Here is a 23478-nt window from a genome sequence, read left to right on the forward strand (position 1 = left end):
AAAACACACGTAGGATATTGCTTGAACTGCAGCTTTACGTGGCAGGATAGTGGTAACTTTACGAAATGTCAGATCCCCCGGCCACTGACCAATGACCACCATTGGTTCTCCCCGGCCAGACGCTGGTCTTAATAACCCGGGATTGTCCCATTTCCCGTGTTTGAAAGTTGGTAGCCTTAAATATACTGATTTAATGCCAAAAAGAAAACCTTTCATGGCCTTGGGAGACGGGGGACTGTCGGTCGGGGGAATTTTCTAGCTGAATATCATGTTTGGGAAGTCCCTTTGCATCTGAGAATGAGCTGACTGGTGTGCTAAGAAGTACTGAGTGTGTGTGTATGTAATCTCTTCATTGCTATTAAATTACCTCCCTCTCTAGGGTATGGGCTGGGCAACTCCAGCCCTCAAGGGCCACCAACGGGTAATGTTTTCAGGACATCCCTGGGTCAGTACCGGTGGCTCAATCCATGGCTCAGTCGATGACTGAGCCACCTGTTCTGAAGCAGGAACTGATTGAGCACAGCGACTCAGTCACTTGTTTACTGCCCCACACGATTCATTCATATGCTATACACTAACCACATCGATAGTCATTAAAAATGTCACTTTCTTGCAATAATTTGCTAAAACAACATTCTAAAATGTATCAACAACAGATATAATATATCGCATTTTCTTCAAAAGGGAGGTGCAGCTAAAGGGGGTAATAAATATATTCAAAACATAGTGTAGACATGCCAAAAATATAGGGATAATCAAATGATCTTAATGAACTCACATGTGGTCTGTTGATATCAAGCCTGTTAACATGGGTTGTGGTGGATTCACGAAGTTCATGCACTCACATACATGTCAGATAAATATGCAGACCGAGTCAGTATTAGTCTAGAACAGTGCACAGGTAGTGCCTGTTAACATGGAGTGTATGGGGAATCACACAATACTTGTGTCCATCAAACACCAGACATACCTCCTATAGGGGGGCTGGGCGCTAATAATGGCAATCAGATTTCTCACTCGATCAACATCCTTCCCATTTTTACTTATCTGGTATATCCCTGTATACCTTTCCTTTCTAAAAAGATGCCCAACCTTTTGTTAAAGATATCTACCGTAGATCTGCCATCTGTATCCATGGGTAATGAGTTCCACATTATCACTTTCCTTACTGTAAAGATCCCGATCATTTGCTAATGGTGAAATCTCCCTTTCTCCCATCTCAAGGGCTCCCTCTGTGTCTTTTGTACTGTCCCTGGGCAGAAAAGTTCCCTTGGAAAGTTCCTTGTATTGACCTTGAATATATATGTATATAATCATATCCCCTGTTGAATGCCTCTTTTCTGATGTGAACAAAACAAACTTGGACAGCCTTTTCTTATAAGTCAGAGCCTACATTCACTTTATTAATAATGTGTATTTCCTTTTAATACGTACACTTGACTTCTTAATTGGTGTCAACTCATTAGGCATGGCACGGCCATTGGTTCACTTTGGTCCCATCCTCATCCTATTGTACCTGCTTACCAGGTACTGTGCCTATGTTTTAAGTCCTTTACCTATTAAAACCAGCTGTGCCTATTTCTGCCTGTGTTTAAGAAGTCTCATTGGTTGCAGCTCCGAACCGGCAGCTAATTGCAGCATCTTCAAACGACATAACTGATCTGATAACTGCTATAGGTAGTGTTGTCAGGTGACTTCTCCAAAAATACTGGACACAATGGTGAAAGGTGTGACGTGCTCAAGAAACATACACACACCCTCTCACCGGTCTATGCTGTTTCCTCCTCTCCTTGGCCCCACCCTCAGGCTTCTGACATCTCCTCCTGATTGGCTGCATTACCCAGCAGCAGGCAATCAAGATGGAGGAAGTAGCCCAGCCCCCTAGCAACAGCCCTGCTCTCTCTATTGCCGCTCAGGGAAATCCTCTGGCCCCTCCAAGCCGGTCAGGTGACTATGTCCACGTGCGCGATCGGCATTCGCCAACCGCGCGTGCGCGATTGGCGTATGCCGGTTGTGCCTTCACGGTCAGCAAGTGCCGTTCGCGCATGCGCAGCCAGCAAGATAGAAAACCGGCACAGCACCCCCAAAATGTCGGGACGGAGGCCTAAAATCCCGGTACATTTGGTCACCCTACCTATTACTTTTAATATTGACAAACAAAAAATAATATCACATGTATAAAATATAATATTTAAAAAAAAATGAGTGCATTTCATATTATGTCACCAGCAACGGGAGGTTCTGTGCACCTAGGTGTCATGGTGAGAAAGGTGGAGGACAGGGCCCATTTACAAGCGTGACTTGGCACCATGTCGTCCCCCCTCAATTCGTGTGCCTCCCACAATGCACCGCGGGGCGGCCGGCGGGCTGCTGCGATTCCCGCGAATTCAGTTCAAAGGAGGGGGGGCGCGCGAGAGAGAGGCGCGCGCGCGCGCACGCTTCAGCGGGCCGAGCACGCGCCCTGCGCTCCAACCAAACTTTTTTTTTTGCAGCAAGATTCGCATCAGGGCTGTGGCGGTGAGGAGAGAGGGATGGAGGGGAGAGTGACAACCAATAGCCGCGCGCCTCTCACTCGCAACCGGCCAATGGGCTGGGCCCCATCCGACGAAGTGGGCGGGGCGCGGCGCGTGCCCTCAGCGGTTGTGTGCGGCAGAAAGGGGGGGGGGTTTCAACTTGTTGTGAGGGGAATTTTGTTTCCATCAGGGGGGGCCGCAACTTTCCATTGCTAATCTACCTAAATATTATAATATATATATATATAAACTACAATAATAACATTACCGCCTCCCCCCTTCTTCTTTGGGCTTCCTCGCCCATTGTTAATTCCCCTCCCTCAGGTCCCCCCCCTTTCCTCGCGCCGGCCCCGCCCCCTTTCCTCGCGCCGGTCCCGCGCTGAGTGAACAACGGCCGTTACTATCCCCCCCCCCCCACCCGTGACTTCTCATTAACATGAGTCGCTGCCGCCCCACGGTCACGGCTCATTGGTGACCCCGGGCCTCGTGTCTTCGGATAGAAGGAAGAGCGAGGCGGGTTTCCGCGCTCCTCCCCGGCCGAAAACAACAATAATTTACCCCAGTAACCTCATCATTTATTTCCCCCGGTTTAATTCGACGTTAAAAGCCTCCCCCACCACCCCCCCGCGAGGTAGTGGGGGTTCCGGACTGGGGCAGATATATGGCGCCTCAGAAGCACGGGGCGGGTGGTAGTTCGGCCTGCGGCGGTCCCGGCTCCGGTTCGGGGGGGTTCGGCGGCTCGTCGGGCGGGAAATCGAGCGCTGGTTCCGCGGCCTCCCTGCTGCCCGCGGTGAAGAAGCCGAAGATGGAGCAGATCCAGGCCGACCACGAGCTCTTCCTGCAGGCCTTCGAGAGTGAGTCTGAGGCGGAGGCGGAGGCGGGGGCGGGGAGGGGGCCTCATGGCAGGCTGTTATATATTGGTATTATTCATCTTATTAGTATTATTAATATTCATCTTATTAGTATTAATAGCATTTGTATCATTAATAGCATTGGTGGTATTGGTATTAATATTAATGGTATTGGTATTATGGTATTAGTAATTATGTCATTGGTAGTATTATTTGTATTAGCATTATTATTATTGGTATTAGTATTAATTGCATTGGAAGTATTATTTGTATTAGTATTATTAATGGTTGTAATTATTAATGGCATTAATGTCATTGGTAATATTAATGTTTGATTAATTATTAGTATTAATGGAATTTGTGGTTGTAATGGAGTTCATATTACTAATGTTCGTCTTAATGTTTATTATAATTAATTCATAAGCGAAACATCCACTCGCAGTGTAATAACATTCTTATTAAACTAAAGAAATAATGATGATTATTATAATGATGAATTCACTTATGATAAACTCACCAGCCGCTTACATTGTAATTGAATGGTTGGGAAACGCAAATCTATTATAATTGTTTATTATTATTATTAATAAACTCAGGTTGCCCAGATCTTCTTGTATATTAATAAACTAACTTTATTAGCCTGATTTAGGGATAATAACGTGGATGGCATAACCCTGTTGCATGTAAGTTGGAAAGTAACGCAGTCATCATTTAGTGAGCATGTTATATTTGGAAAGGAATACTAATGAATTCTAGTTTGTAAAATAATATAATATACAATTGAACTAACCCATGTTACCATTAGATTGTAAACTCTTTGGAGCAGGTATAAATCACCATCTTTTATAGTGTTAATCCTTTAGCTGCTATAGTACCAGTGCATCAAAACAATAAATCTCCCTACAATGTAATTAAGCCATCTAATAATGATTGTCTCCTTGATGCACATACTTATGTATATAGCGTATCAATTATCTCTTCCAGTGGCCATCCAGTAGGGAAGCGGTTAAAATACACCGCCCCACGTAGATTGCTTCCAAATCTTATGTTGTGTTGCTTTTATGATGTCCTCTTTCATTCTGGCCACATACTTTTATTGTTACACCCTCCACTAAGTTTTGAAAAATATTATTTTTCTGGGCTCTTAAATGGCTTCTGGAAAAAAGGTTACCGGAGACACAAGTTGATGCTCAAAAAAGGTGCATTATACATAAAAGAATATCAAAAAATGGACTGACGTTTCGGCCCCAATGTTCGAAAAATCACATTGGGACCGAAACGTTGGTCCCCCCCCACCCCCCCCTTTTATTTATTTTTTCATGTATAATACACAGTTTTTGAGCATCAAGATATTTGTCTGGGGCACACTTTTGTTTCAGTAGCTATACACACTTCAATCTGAGAGGTGTTTTTTTGCAAGACACTTAAGTAATGTTTTTCTTACAAAAAGCTTCCCAAATGACTTGAACTCTTTAGCGTTTTCTGATCAGCTCTTCTCGTTACAACTTTGGGATTGCTGCTACGTTATTTCCTCACCTTTGAGGAAAGTTGACGTTTACTTTGCTTTCCACAGCTTTGAAGATTTAATTTGCTAACCTGTGTAAATCGTTTTTTTCCTGTGAAACAACCATTTAAAATTGCAGTTCGGTGTATGTAATTTCAGTTCCTGTTTTAGTGCTGGACTTGGTCTTGCTTGTATTTGGAAGAACACCTTTTAATTTGGTTAATCACCTTTTCAGTTAACCATCTTTACATACTTTACATTGGCTCTTGCCTTTTCTTTCTTGCTGTAGCGCTAAATAAATATGCTTGTGGTGTTTAAATATTGAAAGGTGAAGGCAATAATGTTTTTGCAACCCTAGGATACATTTAAATTGAAATGAGTTTGTGCAAAAGGGATAAGACGATACAAATGAGCGCTGAATCGAAAACAAGTGCGTTTTATTTGGCAGAGATTATTGTGATGTCTTGTTTTTTTTTTTTTATCATATTCTGATTCTGTTTTGCAGAATGTTTATCTAATGAATCTAGTTATATTCAGTGCCGCCCATATCTGTAAAGCCCTCATCCCACACAAGTGACTCAAAATAGCTTTTACATTTTCATCCTAATTGTGCACCTTCATGTTAAAACACTCAACGTTTTTAATTTCCAGAGAAATATTGGTATGAAATTACTTTGCGTCTACCTTGGCCACAAAATGCTCCCGCTTAACACGGGTGACGTCACTCACGCGCACGCCTCTGCGCGGTTTTCGGCTGTATGGACGCAGCCTTAGGGCTTGACCCCGCTGCCTACTACAGCGTCCGCTGTGGCAGACGCTGCACGCACGGGGGGCCGCAGCGCTGAGGCGCGAGCTGCTCCTGCTCTCAATAGAATTGAGAGCAGGACTCGCGTCGAGCGATACGGCACGCCCCCCGGCGGTTCAGCCAATGAGGGCGAACCTGCCGGGTGACGTCATGGCCACGCCCCCCGTCTCTTCCTGCAGCTCCCTGCAGACCAGGTAATCGGCTGCACGCGCCGCCAATCTCGCGGGCGCTCGTTGCAGCTGAGTTACCGGGGCCTTAGCCTTACAGTCCTGAGCATAGTCACACTAGGTGAATGTGGAAACTTTGGGGGAATGGGGGGAAGAAGTGTAGGTACCTCTCGGTGTAACCCTGAGGTACTTCTAAAGGCTGAACACTCCTGAGATGCCCATACCAGGTTTCTGGAAACAAATTGTAAAATTCCAGACTGTCTCACAGGGAAAAAGGCTAAAATATAAATGTTGTAATACTTCTGTCTAACAATTTTGCATTGTCTGTATTTATCTGCTCTTTAACTTTGCTCTGCATGAACAGCTACTTAAAGCTGCAGCCAGCACCGAAACTTGTTTGTTTTTGCCCTCTCCCAACGCCGGTTTTTTATAAAAAAAAATTTAATCTGATGCATTCAGGATATAGAAGTTTTGAAATATTAAGTGTCTGGGAGGTTAAAATCGAGCTTTTCCCAGAATATAGTGTAGTTTAATCGGTGTCCTCCATAATTTGTAATGCTAAACTTTTTTTTCTTAAATGTAGGGCATGATCGAGGAGCAAGGTCCTAACATTTAAAATCATATAGGTTTCTGGGGGGGGATTGCCGCTTTATTATTATAATAATAAAAAGTAGCGCTTTAGAGACATTTTGCAGGCACAGGTCTCTGCCCCATGGAGCTTACAATCTGTTTTTGGTGCCTGAGGCACAGGGAGATAAAGTGACTTGCCCAAGGCCACAAGGAGGGAATTGAACCAGGCTCCCCTGCTTCAAACTCAGTGCCTGTCTTTACTCACTGAGCCGCGCCGCTCCTTCTCCCGCTTTAAGAAAATGTACTGCATCATCAGAAATTGACATCCATTTCCTAAAAGTTCTGTAAACTGTTTGTTTTTTTTTTTTTTGTTTTTAAATCTAATGTATACATGTTTTCATTTTTAAAGCTTGACATCTAATCCAACTGGTGTTTTTAATTTTTATTTTTTATTTTTAAATAGATATCACTCAGGAGGTTGATACATTTAAATAGTTTGCTTTTTTTTGTGGCTAGGGAGCATAATTTTAATGAGAAACAACATTTCTGTTTTGATGACTTGCATTGCTTTTGGAAAGGGCATTTAAAATAGATTAAATTGAAACATTTTGGGTTTGTTTTAAAATGTACATGTTGATTTTGGCATACTCATGCACTTTAATCAGCTGGAATAATACAATACAGTTTAATGTTCACATTTAAATGTTTGTATTTTAGAAAAATTCTCACATTTTGAAAATGCAGATGTTGAATTTAGAGCCATGTAAATGACATCAACGTAGATACAGATGTTCATTAAGGTCATGTGAACATCACTCTTTAAATATATTAATGCTGGGCAATCAGATAATAGGGATATTGTAAGTGACGAATGTAGATGTTTTTGTAAAGTGTTCCATATTGATTTGTCTGAGAGCAACTTAATGTTGAATGTTTACAAATATGTAAATTATGCTACAAATTTAGTTTGACCAAGCTATGTCACTTTGAAATATGTGCTAAAAATGGGGTGTTAATCTCTGCCATCAAATTCCACAATTTTGATAAATATAAGTGGGGTTTTCAAATTAAAGTAATTTGCTTTACTTTTAAAGTTAATTTAACACAAACACTGCATGCATTTCAAGACATGGGAAAATTAGATATGTAAAGCAATACCGTTAAAATGTGGGGAGTTTTATGTATTATTTTTTTTTCATCTTAAATCGTATTATAAAATCTAGTTTTTGTAAAATAAACAACTTTTTACAACATTTTCTTTGCTAATGAATGTTTGTTTTAATATCTCAATTCATAACTACATAATTTGGTAGAAATGTATCAGTACATATAGTGTAACACTAATATGCAATTTCATTCAAACTGGCAAATATAACTGTTTTTTGAGTAATATAGCCATTCTGTAGTCAAATAATTGTAGGTGCTAGTAAATAATCAGGAAACAATTAAGGTTTTTGTTTTGTTTTACAGAACCTACACAGATTTATAGATTTTTGCGCACAAGGAATCTTATAGCAGTAAGTAAATATTTCCATTTCCTTAAAATGTATTGTAAGATTTAATTAGCGCATGTATTAAAACATTATTCTTTCTCTTTGTAGCCAATATTTTTGCACAGAACTCTCACGTACATGTCTCACAGAAATTCCAGATCAAATGCCAAAAGGTAACAATTTAAATTAATTAAGTGTGGTAATTCCATTTTATTTGCAATGTAAGTGTGCAGTCCAATGATAGAAATAGAATATACTTCATCTTGACCTTGTTTTAATTGTTGAAAAATGCAGTTACTTTTGTATTGTATGCATGATTGTAAATTAGAGGATAGTAAAATAACAGATTGTATTGTTTTTTTGTTTTTTTTGCTAACCAAATCAAGAAAAGTAGTTTAAAATATATTTTTGTTCAGTTTACATGTAGTCCTTTCACCTACAGTTTAAAATGAATAAAAAACAAATTGTAAGTGGTAATAAGAAAATGTTGGATTTTGAAAGAACTACATTCTGAAAAATAGGATTTGACCAACAGCCTCAGTTTGTTTAAATTGAGTTAAAGTGCAGTAAACATCTTGTGGGTGTGTATATAGGAGAACTGCATTAGGCAGTAAAAGAAACATTTTGACAGCTGTCTGGATGGCGCCTTAATCTTGATATTATTTGGAAATTGGTAAGGAAAAATATATTGGTTAACCTGTGTGTAGTACAGAGATTGGTGGCAGATTAGGATCATTGGGTTCACCTGTTGTATGGTTAGCGAAAATACTAAATATTTGTGCATATGGAGTTTGGTTTACAAGAGAAATCATATATATATATATATATTGCTTGTGTTTTTCATGTTAAAATGAAGGAATGTGAATTGTAATTGATTTTAGTGGTTAAAATGCCTCATTATTTGAATGATTCGTTGAATTTAATAACACAAACATTGTGTTTAGTTTGACTGAATAATCGTTCTATGTCTTTGACACCCTGTATGTGTAACTGTTATTGGTATGCCTTAGCTAATGTTACGCCCCTTTCTTGAATTTCTTTACTTGCTCTACTTATTATGTTAGGAAGATAAATGTTATTCTGGTAAAATGGATTCTGGTAATATTGTCCTTATGAATATTCAGAATATTTTCCAAGACACACCATGTAGGTGCAGTGTGGTAGATGCATATTTAAGAGTTTTTTTTTATTCTTGTTATTGGGTGGTGCACAGTAAGAAGACTAACTTTAAGTTAACTTTAATCAATTCAATTATTTGAGCTACTGTTCTAATGTAACCTCAATAAAAACTTGCCCGTGCGTGTTATGTTCCTGTGTCATGTTGAAATAACTTCATTTGTTTTTAAGATGTAGACTTTCAGTATATGTATTAAAAAGAAACATGAATAGGTCCATACAGGCATACCCCGGTTTAAGGACACTCACTTTAAGTACACTCGCGAGTAAGTACATATCGCCCAATAGGCAAATGGCAGCTCGCGCATGCGCCTGTCATCACGTCTTGAACAGCAATACCGGCTCCCTACCTGTACCGAAGCTGTGCGCAAGCGGGGAGACTATAGAGCCTATTACACATGCGTTATTTACATCAGTTACGCACGTATATGACGATTGCAGTACAGTACATGCATCAATAAGTGGGGAAAAGGTAGTGCTTCACTTTAAGTACATTTTCGCTTTACATACATGCTCCGGTCCCATTGCGTACGTTAATGCGGGGTATGCCTATATATCGGGGCTTTTGTTTTTTCATAAACCAGAATATCGTTTTAACATTAAAAAGGCATATACTGAATTTCTATGTAAGCTGCATCTTGTATAATTAAATCAGGAGCTTACATTACTTGATTTGTTAATTCAACTTCAGATTTTTTTTAAATGTATTTATATTGTGTGATGGGTAGATATAGATATATCTATAACAGACACATTGTTGCATTAAGTGCAGCTTCAAAATGTGACTTTTCACAATGATCAAATGATTAGTGCCTCTCATATCTGTGCAAAGCAAATACACATCTCCATTAAAAATCATAGAGGAGATAATCCATTAACTGTAAAACTCATTGTGTGAAGATGTGTCAACTTGTGCTTTGGAAACAATTTTAGCAAATGGTTTTAAAATTGTAAAGGTTTCTAACATCATTCCAAAATTTAGTTACGTAATATTATATTTCTAATATAGTAAACCATAATTAGGATCTTAAACTATATAAGTGAATATTTTTTTTTTTAATGAAAAATGTATACTTGTGTCCTGGGATTAAATTCGATATGTTCTTAAAGCAGCAATACTTCACCCCCCTTTTTATTTGTATATGTAAACCATGTGACAATGTATAATTCTACATTCTTACCTAAGATGGCAATCATTTGGTGCTCCTGTTACAAAACTGTCAAAATCCTGATTGTGTGCCTAACATAATGAACGCTTGTCTGTTTCAATCAATCCTTTTGTTGCTAACTCAGCAGCTCCAATTTATACTGATATTACTAAGGTAATATTGGCTATTGTTACAGTTTGCAGCTCAAACTGCTGGGAACATTGAGAACAAATTATCACAAACAGGAAAGTGTTACAAATATCTTGCACTGCTTGGATGGTGGGCTAAAACCTGTTATAGAAAATAAGGGATGCTTTAAAACTCATTAAAAATGGCAAGAGTTTAATTTTTTTTTTAAATAAAAAAAATCACTATGATTTAATACTACAGAACAGATTTATTTAAAAAAACAAACATAAGATTTCACATGTGTTGCTGCTTTAATGGAATATTTAAGAATTGCAGGTCATTTTTGTATTTTAATACTGATCTGCTACTATAACAATGTTTTTATATAACTCGAGGTTTGAATTGTATCTTATTTCCTGTTGGTTTGACAATTGTGGTTTTTTTTTTTTGCTTGTTTTTGTTATATATAAATAATTGGATTTAGAGTACATTTCAGTATATCCAGCTCCTGTCCACAGTGTAAGCACTACTGTTTCTAATGAGATGGAAATAAAAATTATTTAAAATTATTCAGATCGCTCTAAAATAAGTATTTTCATAAATATTCAATGCACTACCTTATCCTTACTATGCTGGTTGTATATTGCTATAGACTAACTTATGTAATTTCATATCACAGCCTTGTAATAATGAGTTCTTCATTATGACAAAGGTTTATTTCCTGTATGAATGTGGCAATTCATTTTTATACAGGATTGAAGCAGGTGGGTCTCAGGAGCTGAATCCCTTTAATTTCAGCTCCGGGGTCCCCATGCTTCCAAAGATACTTGCCTCCGTAGGGGTGGCCGAAAGTCACTACAGGGTTCATATTATGATCAATTTTCAAAGCTCCCGCGCCCAGCGGGCCAATAGGAAGCCGTGACCTCACCTTGTTGAGGCTCCCTATTGACCCATGTTACCACAAACTTCTACCCATTTTATTCTCTGAATGATTTATATTATGATCTAGCACACACCAAGTACGAAGCGCTTTGCAATGTTTTTTTTTTACAAACATTACAAGTATAATAGAGATGGTGTTAAGTGCTTCAAGACAAATGTAACATTGGGAGAAAGGTGTCCATGGCTCGAAGAGCTTACCATCTAATTGGCATGTGGGAAGACCAACATAAAGATAGCTTTACGTATGGATAGGCGGATACTGTAGGTAAGTGCTTGCTGTAGTTGGCGTTGATGCAGAACTAATTAAATGATTGGCTGAACAGGTGACTTTTCAGATAGGCTTTGAAGTTGGAGAGGAGGTGCTTGTTGAGAGGGAGTTCCAGTGAGGAGGGTTGTGGACGTGATCTGTAATGACCCTGGTGATGGAAAGGAGACTGACCTGAGCATAGCCAGTAGGGGTATATGGAGGGATTAATTCTGAGATAGATATAGAGAGATGCTAAGCAATGCAAAGAGCATTGAAGGAGGGAATAATTTTGTCGTAAATGCAGATTTTATTGGGGAGCCAGCAAATGGTTTTCAGGAGGAGTGAAGTTATCCTTGCAGCATCAGCACTTTGAACAGATTTTAAGCTAGAAACTGCAAAGCAGGGAGGCGAGTGATCAGGTCTCCATAGTCCAGACGAGAGAATGAGGAAACTGTGTGGATTGTAGGTATTAACTGTGATAATGATAAAGGGCACAAAGGGGCCTGAGTAAAATGGAGTTATGAGCAGCTCCGTCTGTTAGTTTCAGGTGTCTAGCTGCCGTCCAGGATGAGATTGCTGTGAGACAGTTGGAGACCTGTGACTGTACTGCAGATATGACGTTCAGTGGGGATAGATGTCTGCATACAAATAATACTTTAAGTCAAATTAAGGTTACCAAAGGAGTGTGAAAAGAGGTCCCAGAACCAAGCCTTTAGGTACACAAACAGAAATAGCAATGGGGGGATAGGTTTTGGCAATAAAGGAACAAAGAACAGTAGGAAGAAAGAGAAAATTAAGAAGAGGGCTTTATCCCGATCACCAAGGGATTGGGGAGGGTGAAGTAAAACTAGTTGGTCAGCAGTGTTAAAATAGAATGGTGAAGTTGGAGAAGGGAGTGATGAACTTGGAATTTAGCAATGTGGAAGGTTTCTTGCTACGTTGAGTGCTGTTTCAGTAGTGTGAACAGTACAAAACTCTGGAGGTGGTTTTGGTGAGTAGGAGCTGAGGAAAGAAAGTTTAGCGGTCTCTGAAAGATGCATGCCATTATAGAAGTTTAGAGGCAGGAGAGACAGGGTGGTAGATGGTTTAGTGGGTTAAGGGTGCTCTTGAAAATGGGTCTCGGAGATAAGAATGACATGAGCGGAAAGATTTGAAAATGTGCGTGTAGAGATCGTGAGGTCAGGGTAGATGGCAACTTGTATGGATGAAGGGGATTCCAAAAAAGACGTTCAGAGAGGAAGGTGCAGAGATTTCTCATCTAATTGTCTGAAGTAGTCGGTAAAAGTTTCAGAGATTTGAAGTGGGAGACAGTTGGAATAAGAGTTAAATGCGGTTAAGGTGTCTTATGTTTGACCTGTTACTGTTGTGTAGAGAAACCACTTTCTTTGGCTAGAAATAAGGCTGAGTTGTAACAGAAAAGGAGGAATTTATAGTGGCACGAGTGCTAGATTTCCTCCGTAGATGCTCAGAAGAGCAGGTGCAACAGCCTAGATCTGGTGTCAGAGTTGAGCCAGTGTTGTTGATTGGAGGGGCGGGTGCTGTAGGAGGAGGATGCTGGAACAGGCAGTTGGAAAGAATAGAGGTTGTAGGTGGTGACGCGATGGAAGGAAGAGGAAACAGTTTAGAGGTCCAAGATCCATGGATCGCAAATCTCTGGAAGGTGTTTTTCCTCCCTGTATAACTCCCATGTATCATCACATGTTAAAATAAGAGCACTTTTTTGTTGCGAAGCGTGTGTCCCCTTGCACTGTTATAATAGAAAACCAAATGCACTGTAGCATGTTGTCAAAGTTGCAATTTTATTTTTAGATCTCGAGGTTTAAATGGTATTTATTTAATAAACCACAATTTGGCAAATCCCTCTGCTCTTGCCATGGGTTATTTTTTATATAGTACCTTTATTTTTGTACTAGGATTTATCATAAATTGCAAAATATTTATTGCAGAAAGGATCACATATTTCTTTTAATCTGCTTTTCGTTATGAGCATTAGTAAAGTGGTGGGGCTCCTATTTTGTAATGCAAAAAAGACACAAAGTCAATGCATATAAAGTCCATGGAACAGTGTCATATATTATATTGTCCTTCAATGGACCAAAGTTAACTAATATCAGTGACCCGTTTAAGGTGTTTCATCTGGGTCAATTGATCCAATTTTTAGACAAATCTTACACCAATAAGTATTTTTAATACCTTTTTTTATTTTCTGGCTACTCCCTTTTGTGGGATGACACTCTGGGATGAGTATGTGCTTGTACAGCCAGAGTCCCTCCTCCCGTTATCTTTATTGGTTCCCTGAGGGAAAGGTAGGAGAAAACAAAGGGGAAAGAAAACACTTATTTTGACAAATACTTCCCCATTCAGACACCCCTTAAGAAATTCATCTGGCCGACTGTGGGGTTGCACTTTTAAAGCCGCATTTCCTCTTACACATTTTTATGTGTTTGTGATAAATGCAGCAGTTCCTTTATGGTGTCGGCAATGCAATTATCCAAGCTGCTGTTCTATCCAGTCTCCCATGAACGATCAGCACAGATCCTGCTTCCCAGGGCACACAGTATGGCTGCCCATTTCAAGAGGACGTGGTGTAGCTTCCTGAATGGTGGCTATAGCAATCCAAGGAAGCTTAACCCTTTTTAGTGCTGGAAGGCTGTGCCACCTTCATGGCCACAGAACCTATGGCACTACCGCATCACGTGACTGCTCTTCGGAGGTATCGTGATGAAGTTTCTGTTCCGCTCATCGGGCTGGATGTGACAAGGTGTTGCCCCCTTACCCCCTCAGTATGGTATGCGATCGTTGCTCCATCGGAGAGCTGATCGCGTGCTACGCCTATAAACCGAGCGGAGACCAATGACATACAGAATTTACAGGGAAGTGTTTTTCTTATATAATGTGGAAACCTCATGGTGTTCTAGATCTTCTTTAAACAAAATTAGGGGTGAACATAGGGCCCTGCATAGATTTGAAATAAGGTATCCCTGGTAACTCAACTATTCTCTGTGAGTGAATGTGTTCGTAACCAAAGTGTTACTGGAGACATTTGAAAGAGGATTGAATGATTGTAACTATCTACCGCAGTCAGGGAAATTATAATTGCCACAAATTGGCTTTTCTGTTAGTCTAGCTTCACTCGTGTCCATAACTTCGTGACACCTGAAAGTGTGTGTGTGTGTGTGTGTGTGTCTTCTGCCTCAGATTTTTGAAAGTAGAATCCTATGTAGCCGACCAGAAGACATTTTGTAAAGAATTTAAGTCGCTGCCTTTCAATCTAACCATGCCAATAAGAAAAAAGCTAAGTTAAATTATATAGGGGCCTCGGAATGGGGAAGTATGTGTGTCAATAACATGTATTCATTACCTTTAGCCCTATGCCTATCGGCCAATAAAGATATGGGGAGGTGATGAGGGGGCCCCATGGGCTTTATGTATGTTGTCACATCACAAAAAAAAGTCGCTGGAATAAATCAAACCTCTCGGCTGAATAAATATGTATGGGTGTCAGATATTGGTCATTAAGATGTCAATTGTCCAGATGCAACCAATCTTCCTAGGAGACATTTTCCACTTTTAAGGCCATGTCTGCACTGCATTATATTGGTCAGGACCGTGATATCAGAAGCAGGTGCATATAGGCTGGTTAATATGTCATTATTTTTAGGTGATCAACCTTTTTACGTTCTAATACATTTGTTTCACGTCTTGAAATTTGGGGTATCTGATTTTAAATTGTACTAAGGAAAATCTGGAGGAAATGTTTTGTCTGTTTTTACTGAGTGATCCTATCTGTTGTTTCAAAGAAAATGTTTAGCGAGAACCAGTATGCTTTTATATTTTTGTTACCAGAAGTGCCTACAGCAAATGATTGTGTGTTTAAGTCAGACCTCAGAATAAAATGTGATCAATATCGGTAGAACTTGGATTTTTTTTATTTTGGGGGGGGGGAGAGAGAATAGCGTGTTATTAATACTTTTACTTGTCTGTGGTTTTTATGGTGTTAATCACCTAAGTTGAGGACATTAAATGTCACTACCCTAGTTTAAATACGTAATTACTCTAGTTCCCTTAAATCCTTGGATGGGCTGTCCCTTTTTTAAGTAACTTGATGTTACTTAATTATTGACACTGCTTATAATCATTGTCTTCTGCACTGGGAAATTGTTTTATGTTCATTCAAAAACCTGTCCAATGTTTCATCCCCATTTTTTGAGTATTAAAATTGGACATTTTTTTTCGAAGTTGTTCTGCAATTAATTGACTTTGTTGTAACTGTTGCATTGCAATACATTAATTTCTGTGTGTTTTTTATTTCTGTAGGAAAATTTTCAAAGTTGATGACATGTTGTCAAAAGTAGAGAAAATGAAAGGAGATCAAGAGTCTCACAGGTAATACAAAGTTATGCACAAATAATTCCGTGTTATGAGGAGTTTGAGTCTTCACGTTTAGATATCTGAGTAACTCCTGAGGTTGGAATAGTATCTTGCAAACAGATTGACCTACATGTAAGATTTGATATTAACCTGTTGAGTGCTGGAGGGGTCTGCTCCGGCACAGTGCGGTCACTTCCTGGGAAACGGAAGAGGGGGATCCTCCTCCTGTGTCCTCACTGGGCAGGCCCTGTGCTTCATGGGGAAAGCAGGTCACGATCAAACATGGAAAAAACAAGCCCTTTGAGGGTGACAGTCATTGTCATGGAATCCCCATGATGTAGTGACTGTCTTGGGGCACTCAAAGGGTTAAGTACGCAGTTTTGTAAATAATTAATAATTGGCTTCTTTTTGGGCTCCCGTAACTCCAGATTTGACTGTTCGTGAGGCCATACATGTAATCTGTTTGCCAGATATTTGATCAGATTGAATGGGTTACATTGCTGTTTGTGCTTTTTGGACTATTATGCATGCTGATGTTTTTTTATGCATAGCAAATATTGTGATTTATTTTAGCCAAAATATTTCTGTTCCCAAAACTTATCAGTGACATGAATGGAGACTACTGATTTTGATACGATGTGTGATATAACCTGCAACAAATTTACCCATCTCCAGGAACTATGCCGTTACTTTGTACTAGCCTATCTTTCATTTATACATGTTAAGATCTTAAAGCAGCAATCCCCTCCCTCAAACTTATTTTATTTACCCACCAGAGAGAGCCCCCATTTTCCAACCTGTAAAAGGAAAAAGCAGTGTGTTAATTAAGAAGGGATTAATATAATTAATGAACTTTTGAAATCTCATGCAATATTGGCAGCACCCGGATTTAAAAAAAAAATCTATATTTCCCTTCAAGTGAAACCTTTTATGTAATCAGTCAAGATGACGTTCTTCATAGCAATTCACACATCTACGACTAATGGAAATCATTTGACCTTAAAACTAGGACTCTGGAACATTGTAGATTGCACAACAGTGAAGAAACCTATATTTTTTTTTTAAAACATTCTAGTTTTGATGTAATAAAGCCATGTTTACATTTGTAACTGTAAACCTTTCTGATTTCAAGTGCATTACTTAATGGCATTTGCGTCATGAGTCTCACATTCGGGAAAATAAAATCCTACTTGGTGATTATAAATCCTGTATCTCGGTATGTTTGTTTTACATGTTCTGCGGTTATACATTTCTGCTTAATGGGCAAAATGGCTTTGCGTTTTGTTGAATGTTGTGGTTTATAAGTAATATTACTGTTGTACATTTTTTGTACAGTTCTCAATCTTTCTTTTTCAGCTTATCGGCTCACCTGCAGCTTACATTCACCGGTTTCTTCCATAAAAATGGTATGTATGTCTTTCCTTCATGAATGATTAGTTATTTAACAGTGCATCATAGAGCTCTCTCTAGCGACAAAATGTTTATGGGGGTAATCTGTGTCTCCCCCCGCCCCCCTTAGATAAGCCATCGCAAAACTCGGAAAATGAGCAAAATTCGGTTACTTTGGAGGTGCTGCTTGTAAAAGTCTGCCACAAGAAACGAAAGGTAAGTTCTGTGTTGCATTATGGTTGAATATATTTAGAAATCTTTAATGTGTCAAATGTTGGAGCTGCTTTACAGATTCTAATCTTGTATATCTGACAGCCTACCTGTCTCATTGACCTTTTTCTCTGCTCAATCCCCAAGCCAGGACAAACACCTAGCCTTCCTAGTCAGATTTGTCTGCATCACAGCTGCTTCAACTGCTATTTAATCTCTTCCCACTCCCTCCCTCTGAGGAACCTAGTATTTAGGAAATTATTAGGATTCAGCTTTTTGCAAATTGGACTAGATATAATAACTTTTTATATACTTAAATCATTTTACCTACATATAAGCTGAAATTTGCCCTTATTAAATGGAAAACCGTAACCATTGCACAGGGAAGCAAACGCACATAGAAAATATGTTGGTAGCGTGATAAACGATGTACAAACTTGTAAGGGTGGTAACTTTTCCCATGACCAAAGAACCCTAACAATATAAGTCAAAAGTGGGCAACTCGAGTTCTCAAGGGCCAACCAACAGGTCAGGGTTTCAGGATATCCCTGCTTTAGCACAAGTGGCTCACTCACAGACTCTGTCTTCCACTTATCCTCTGATTGAGCCTCCTATGCTGAATCATGGATATATACATTTCAAGCTATTTAGTTGTGTTGCCATTTTTAGTTCCTTTGTTTAGTTATGTTTAAATCCCTTATCGCAAATAACATTGTAAAAAAAAAACCCAGCTAAAAACCAGTAGAGCAGGATAAAACACAGGATATATTGTTATCTATCTTGTGTCAAGCTCCAAAGAGCATTATTTAGCAGCAGAATAAGTAATATGTAAAGCAGCAAAACATGAAAAATCATGTTTCTTAAATCAGTTCTGTAGTATTAGTTCTGCATTTTTATTTTTTTTGATCTAATGCAATATAATTTTTTTTTTTTTTAATGTACTGATCACCCTCTGGTTGCTACAGCAACCATTAAGAAAGTCATACCCACGACCTCTTTTGAAACAGGCTCTCACATACACCTTTTTGAGCTCTGCACTTTGGCAACAAAGTATCACAAACAGAGATCTGTTGCTGTGTTCCAAACAGCAGACTGTCTATTATTCTAGAAGCTGTAACAATATGTCACACTTAGTAATGTAATGTTACACATCAGCTGCAGCATTTCACAAACTCAAGCACAGTTAGAAGGCGGCCATTTTGGATTTTTACAGATTTATAACAAAAGCACCAAACGACTACCAGTTTAGGTAAGAATGTAGAATTATACATTGTCACACGCTTCACATGTACAAATAGCAGGGGGGAATAGTATTGCTGCCTTAAATTACTCATTCAGAACGCCACTTATTGTTTTCTCTCTCCTTTTTTTCCCCTTTTCCCATTGTCCGTGAAGTCATCCAGTACTTTTCTGCACAGGAGAAATATTGCAGCTAAAACCATTTTTTAGCTGGTACTTCTATTTAAAAAAAATAGTCACAGTAACTGGGATTTGTTCTATTCTGTACAAATTGTTGATGATTCTGTATATTGTGTGATTTTTATTTATGTGCTTTTTACTGTTTTTGCTCTAAATTTGGAAAGTATATCTCTAAATGTGAAATAACCACGCAACCCGTTCATAGTGTTGCATGAGTGTATTCAAGTTGTTGCCACTCCATTGTGTGTTGCCGAGTAGGACTGCACCGTTAAAATGGAAATATCAGGACACATTTTATTGGGTGAAATTACTTGGTCTCACATGTTTTGTTTAACATGATTGCAACGTACTAATTTTGTGCACAAAACGACAAATGTTTTCCTACTTGGTAAAACTGTGTCTGTACATGATGACAGTCATCATTTTTTTTTTCTCTAAAGCTTACCTGATCCTGGTGCCGCACCGATTTGTCCACCTAAGCACGCAAAATGGCCGTCTGGTCTTGGCTCCTCCCTCAAGCGGCCAATAGAAAGCCGCAATATCACGGCTTTCTAGTGGTAACCCCGATGCACATGTTTATACTTCTTTGTTTAGGGCAACTGCAAACATTTTTAGTTCCTTTTTTTATCGGTAACTGGAGGAACAGCAGATCAACTCTAAGGGACCCCTAATTCAGGCAAGCTTATAAATAATAATAAACAAATCCTTTGGTAAGGGGGAAATTGCGGCTTGAACCATTGACTGTAAACATGAGCCACCGTCCTTCCTGCATGTTATGGAACACGGGACTAAACATGCTCACTTGTCACTTAATCGTGTATGGTGTGTTTCTAGGGAAATGGGAGAGCTGCCCTGGTTGTCAAAAAACGTTTTGCATTTGAATGTTACATAAGTGCTATGCAGTGCTGCAATATTAATTTTTAAACGGGAACACACCACTTGGCAATGATCATGCTAGCTACAAAATCGCTTTTTGATTTCTTCATTTATTGTACCCTTGCCAACAATTGTCCTATATGAGTGCTTTATAGGGGTGCTTTATTCAAGTTTGAATCATTTGTTTTTTAAGGTCACTCTAAATAGTCATTTGCAAGGGCTTACATATTTGAACACTTCAAATATTGAAACGTTTCCCCATGACATTTGCCTAGCCTTGTGCTCACGGAAGCGAGGTGGCAGGCCTTAACGGACACTGACGTAGTTTTTGTGTTTTTAAATCCGCAGGCCAGGTACAATCAGTCAATTGCAGTGCGAACTTCCCCACGCTGTCCTGGTAATGACTTCAACCCTAACCTGGAGGGCCAGCCCCCTCTAGGGGTGAGAAGTAGCTGTGTCTATATCTGCTCACATCTTTTGAGCAGAGACAATTGTGGCATTGCATTTGTGGTAACTCTAACTCATGGAGTATTGTGCCAAGACCACATAACACTCAGTTTCATGCTTGAAACCATTCCTTCGTTATCTCAAGAGGAAATATTTTGATTAAATTAGGTCCATCTTTTGTTGCGCACACATAAAATACAGGAATATGCAGTTCCTAGTACAGTACTCTTTTTTTTTTTTTTTTTTTAATAGTGGTTTAAATGTACTCTACCTAGCAATCTATTTTGTCTGTTGGTTTGCTCATAGGAAAAAGCAGTTTTCTGTACAATTTTTATTTTTTTAAACAGTAAATTGCATTGGTTTAAAATTTGTGATGACCTAATTCATATTTTGCATCTCACTTTGACCATCCGTACAGCTTCTATAAAATGTTACCTAGCTAACTGCATGGCAATGCACTTGAATAATATTGTCAATTTTTTTTTTTATAGCCATTTTCTAACTAGACACGCAGCAAAAATCTGCAATGCTGAATAAAAATGCAGTGAACTTCTGCTTTGTAAATAATCACTTTAAATGAATCATAATTGACTGATTTCTTGTATTTACATTTTAATTAAAGGGATGAGTAAATGTTTAAATACATTGTGTTGACAAATCATTCTTTACTATATTTAATTTTGTGAAGGTTGCTGTTCAATAGAACGTGTCTTTAAAATGCTCTGTACATGGCAATCAATATAAAAACGTCCAATAAACTTTGTAAATTATTGCATAGGACAGGGGCGGCCAACACCAGTCCTCAAGGGCCACAAACAGGTCAGGTTTTCAGGATATCCCTGCTTCAGCCACAGGTGGCTCAGTCTTCCACTGAGCCTCTGATTGAGCCACCTGTGCTGAAGCAGGGATATCCTGAAGACCTGTGTGTGGCCCTTGAGGACTGGTGTTGTCCACCCCTGGCATCATACATGATCATAACAGTGATTTCTGAGGTTTCCCTGTACACCAGGCAGCATTGTTTTGCACTTTTGCTGCTTTTTTTTTCTTCCTCTTGTTGCTTTGAATAATAACGCCTAATGCACATTTGTGTTTTTAGGCGTTGCCACTTTACTTGGACAATTTGGTGCTCTTAAATGGATTCCTTTTAAGAGTGGCATTCCATGTGGTATCTTTTTAAAGTTGTATTTTTTTTTAATAACGTAAATCTTCTTTGCATAAATATATTTGGGGTTGGTTTTTTGTCCAATATAAAGAATAAACATGCCCCCACAGGTTTTTGTTTTGTATTGACGTTCTATTTTTTGTTTTGGCAGACTGCATAATTGATGGGGTCTGCTTTGTATTTAGCATCAAGACTATTTCCCTTTTTGTTCTACATGAGCCTCAGTGTACCTATGAATATTTACATCAGGACTGCTTTTTCCTTCAAGATTTGTTTTTTTTTTTTTACTCTTGATTCTCATATTGCTTTTAGGTGTGCATTGTCACATTGAACACACTGCTTTATACTTATGGATTTGGAAATTAAACCAGGTGGACTTTATGCTATATACATTACATATATTTTGTTCTACAGATTGTAAGCTTGCATAATTCTTGTTAAACTTTAATTTGTTACAGAATGAAAAATGACTAACCTGGCTGTTCTTAATTCTGTGCAGGATGTAAGCTGTCCGATAAGGCAGGTTCCCACAGGGAAGAAGCAGGTGCCTTTGAATCCAGACCTCAATCCATCGAAACCAGGGAATTTCCCATCATTAGCAGTGTCCAGCAATGAATTTGAGCCCAGTAACAGCCATATGGTAAAATCGTATTCACTGCTCTTCAGAGTAACCCATCAAGGAAGAAGAGAATACAATGGATTAACAAATGGGGAGACAAATGAAAATATAGGTACATGGCTCAAATACAGTGCCGGATTTTTCCTAAAAATGTCCTTCCGAAAACTGTACTCGTATTATATGCGCAACCCAACACCTTTTATTTTTCATGTAGAACACCTTCAAAACTTTAGGGTCGTATTATGTGCGAGGCCGTACTATATTCGGGCCAATATAATATATTACCAAAACTATTTTTGTAAAAAGTGTGCCCCGAGGAAGGTTTAATCCATCGTGGCAATCTTGATCATCCAAAAGAAAGATACTGTGACTTAAACGTTGGTGTTACTATGCCAGCAGTTGAAGGTCCCTAAAATTTTTACTTTCATTTACTTTATGCATCTCCATTGGTTTTTAGTTACCTTTTTATAATGACACAAGTGAAAACCCTGATGTATTGTTTTATGCTACTAAAGGGATTTAGTGTGCATAGTGCAATAAATAGTGCAGGCCCATATTACTAAGCGGTGCTATGCCATGACTCCTGAGTATTCGCTTGAATGGGCCAGAAAGGGACTTATGGCAGTTTGATGCTGTTGTGCTTGTTCACTGTAAATTTATCTAAAACTTGTTTTCTAATGTAGATGTCAGTGAGGAGGTCTCGCCTAGGAGAAAGAGAGCTTCCTCAAATCGTGATGACGGTGAAAAGACTTTTGTGGCACAAATGACTGTATTTGACAAAAACAGGTCAGTGACAATCCGTTTATACAAGTTGTTCTTGTTCCTCTTCCCGCGTTGCATTTTTGTATTTTCTTTTATTAATATAATTACAGAAAGTGTATTTTTTGTTTCCCCCCCCCCCCCCCCCTCTCTTTAAATTCATGTATGTTCCCTTTCCAGAGCTATTTGTTTTCAACCTATGCTCTGTGGAACTGAAGCAGGAAATCAATGGGTTCAACTTTCTTTTTTAAAGTATGGCCCAAAAATAAGCTTCCCTGATAGAAAATATGCTTTGCTTGGGTCCGTTTACCACATTTCCTTCCTCACACGTCCGTAATGTCTTGCGCTCTGGAAGTATCTTTGCTTTGTTCACTTCATTGGTTTCTAATGTTTAAGTAAGTTCCTATTTGCTCCCGTGTTTGAATATTATTGTATGTGGTGTTTAGGCGATTGCAGCTATTAGATGGAGAATATGAAGTTGCCATGCAGGAAATGGATGATTGTCCAGTGAGCAAGAAAAGGGCAACATGGGAAACTATACTCGATGGAAAGGTACAGTGCTTTGTGATGATGGATGTCTCAATGCAAAATACAGGTGGTCCTCGTTATCGGTCGCTTCAATTTCCGACAAACTAATTATTCAATGCGTTCCGCGGAACGGGTTATCCGACGGCCGCGGAT

General features: G+C 39.0%; 1 protein-coding gene across 8 annotated transcripts in view; it reads left to right on the forward strand.

The window, feature by feature from the left end:
* Positions 1-2686: 2686 nt before the first annotated feature.
* Positions 2687-23478, forward strand: part of SUZ12 (SUZ12 polycomb repressive complex 2 subunit) — a 38635-nt gene continuing 17843 nt past the window's right edge. Inside the window, exons 1-10 of one of the 8 annotated variants that reach the window (XM_075579901.1) lie at positions 2687-3367; positions 7881-7927; positions 8012-8076; positions 15863-15931; positions 17252-17322; positions 17436-17521; positions 20159-20251; positions 21919-22150; positions 22722-22824; positions 23244-23349. In XM_075579901.1, coding sequence (XP_075436016.1) covers positions 3175-3367; positions 7881-7927; positions 8012-8076; positions 15863-15931; positions 17252-17322; positions 17436-17521; positions 20159-20251; positions 21919-22150; positions 22722-22824; positions 23244-23349 — 1065 coding nt within the window. In that variant the 5' untranslated portion in view covers positions 2687-3174. The remainder of the gene's footprint in view (positions 3368-7880; positions 7928-8011; positions 8077-15862; positions 15932-17251; positions 17323-17435; positions 17522-20158; positions 20252-21918; positions 22151-22721; positions 22825-23243; positions 23350-23478) is intronic. The other 7 variants (XM_075579902.1, XM_075579903.1, XM_075579904.1 and 4 more) reach the window with 7 other exon arrangements.

Source organism: Ascaphus truei, chromosome 22 (assembly GCF_040206685.1).
Source record: "Ascaphus truei isolate aAscTru1 chromosome 22, aAscTru1.hap1, whole genome shotgun sequence".
Lineage (NCBI taxonomy): Eukaryota > Metazoa > Chordata > Amphibia > Anura > Ascaphidae > Ascaphus > Ascaphus truei.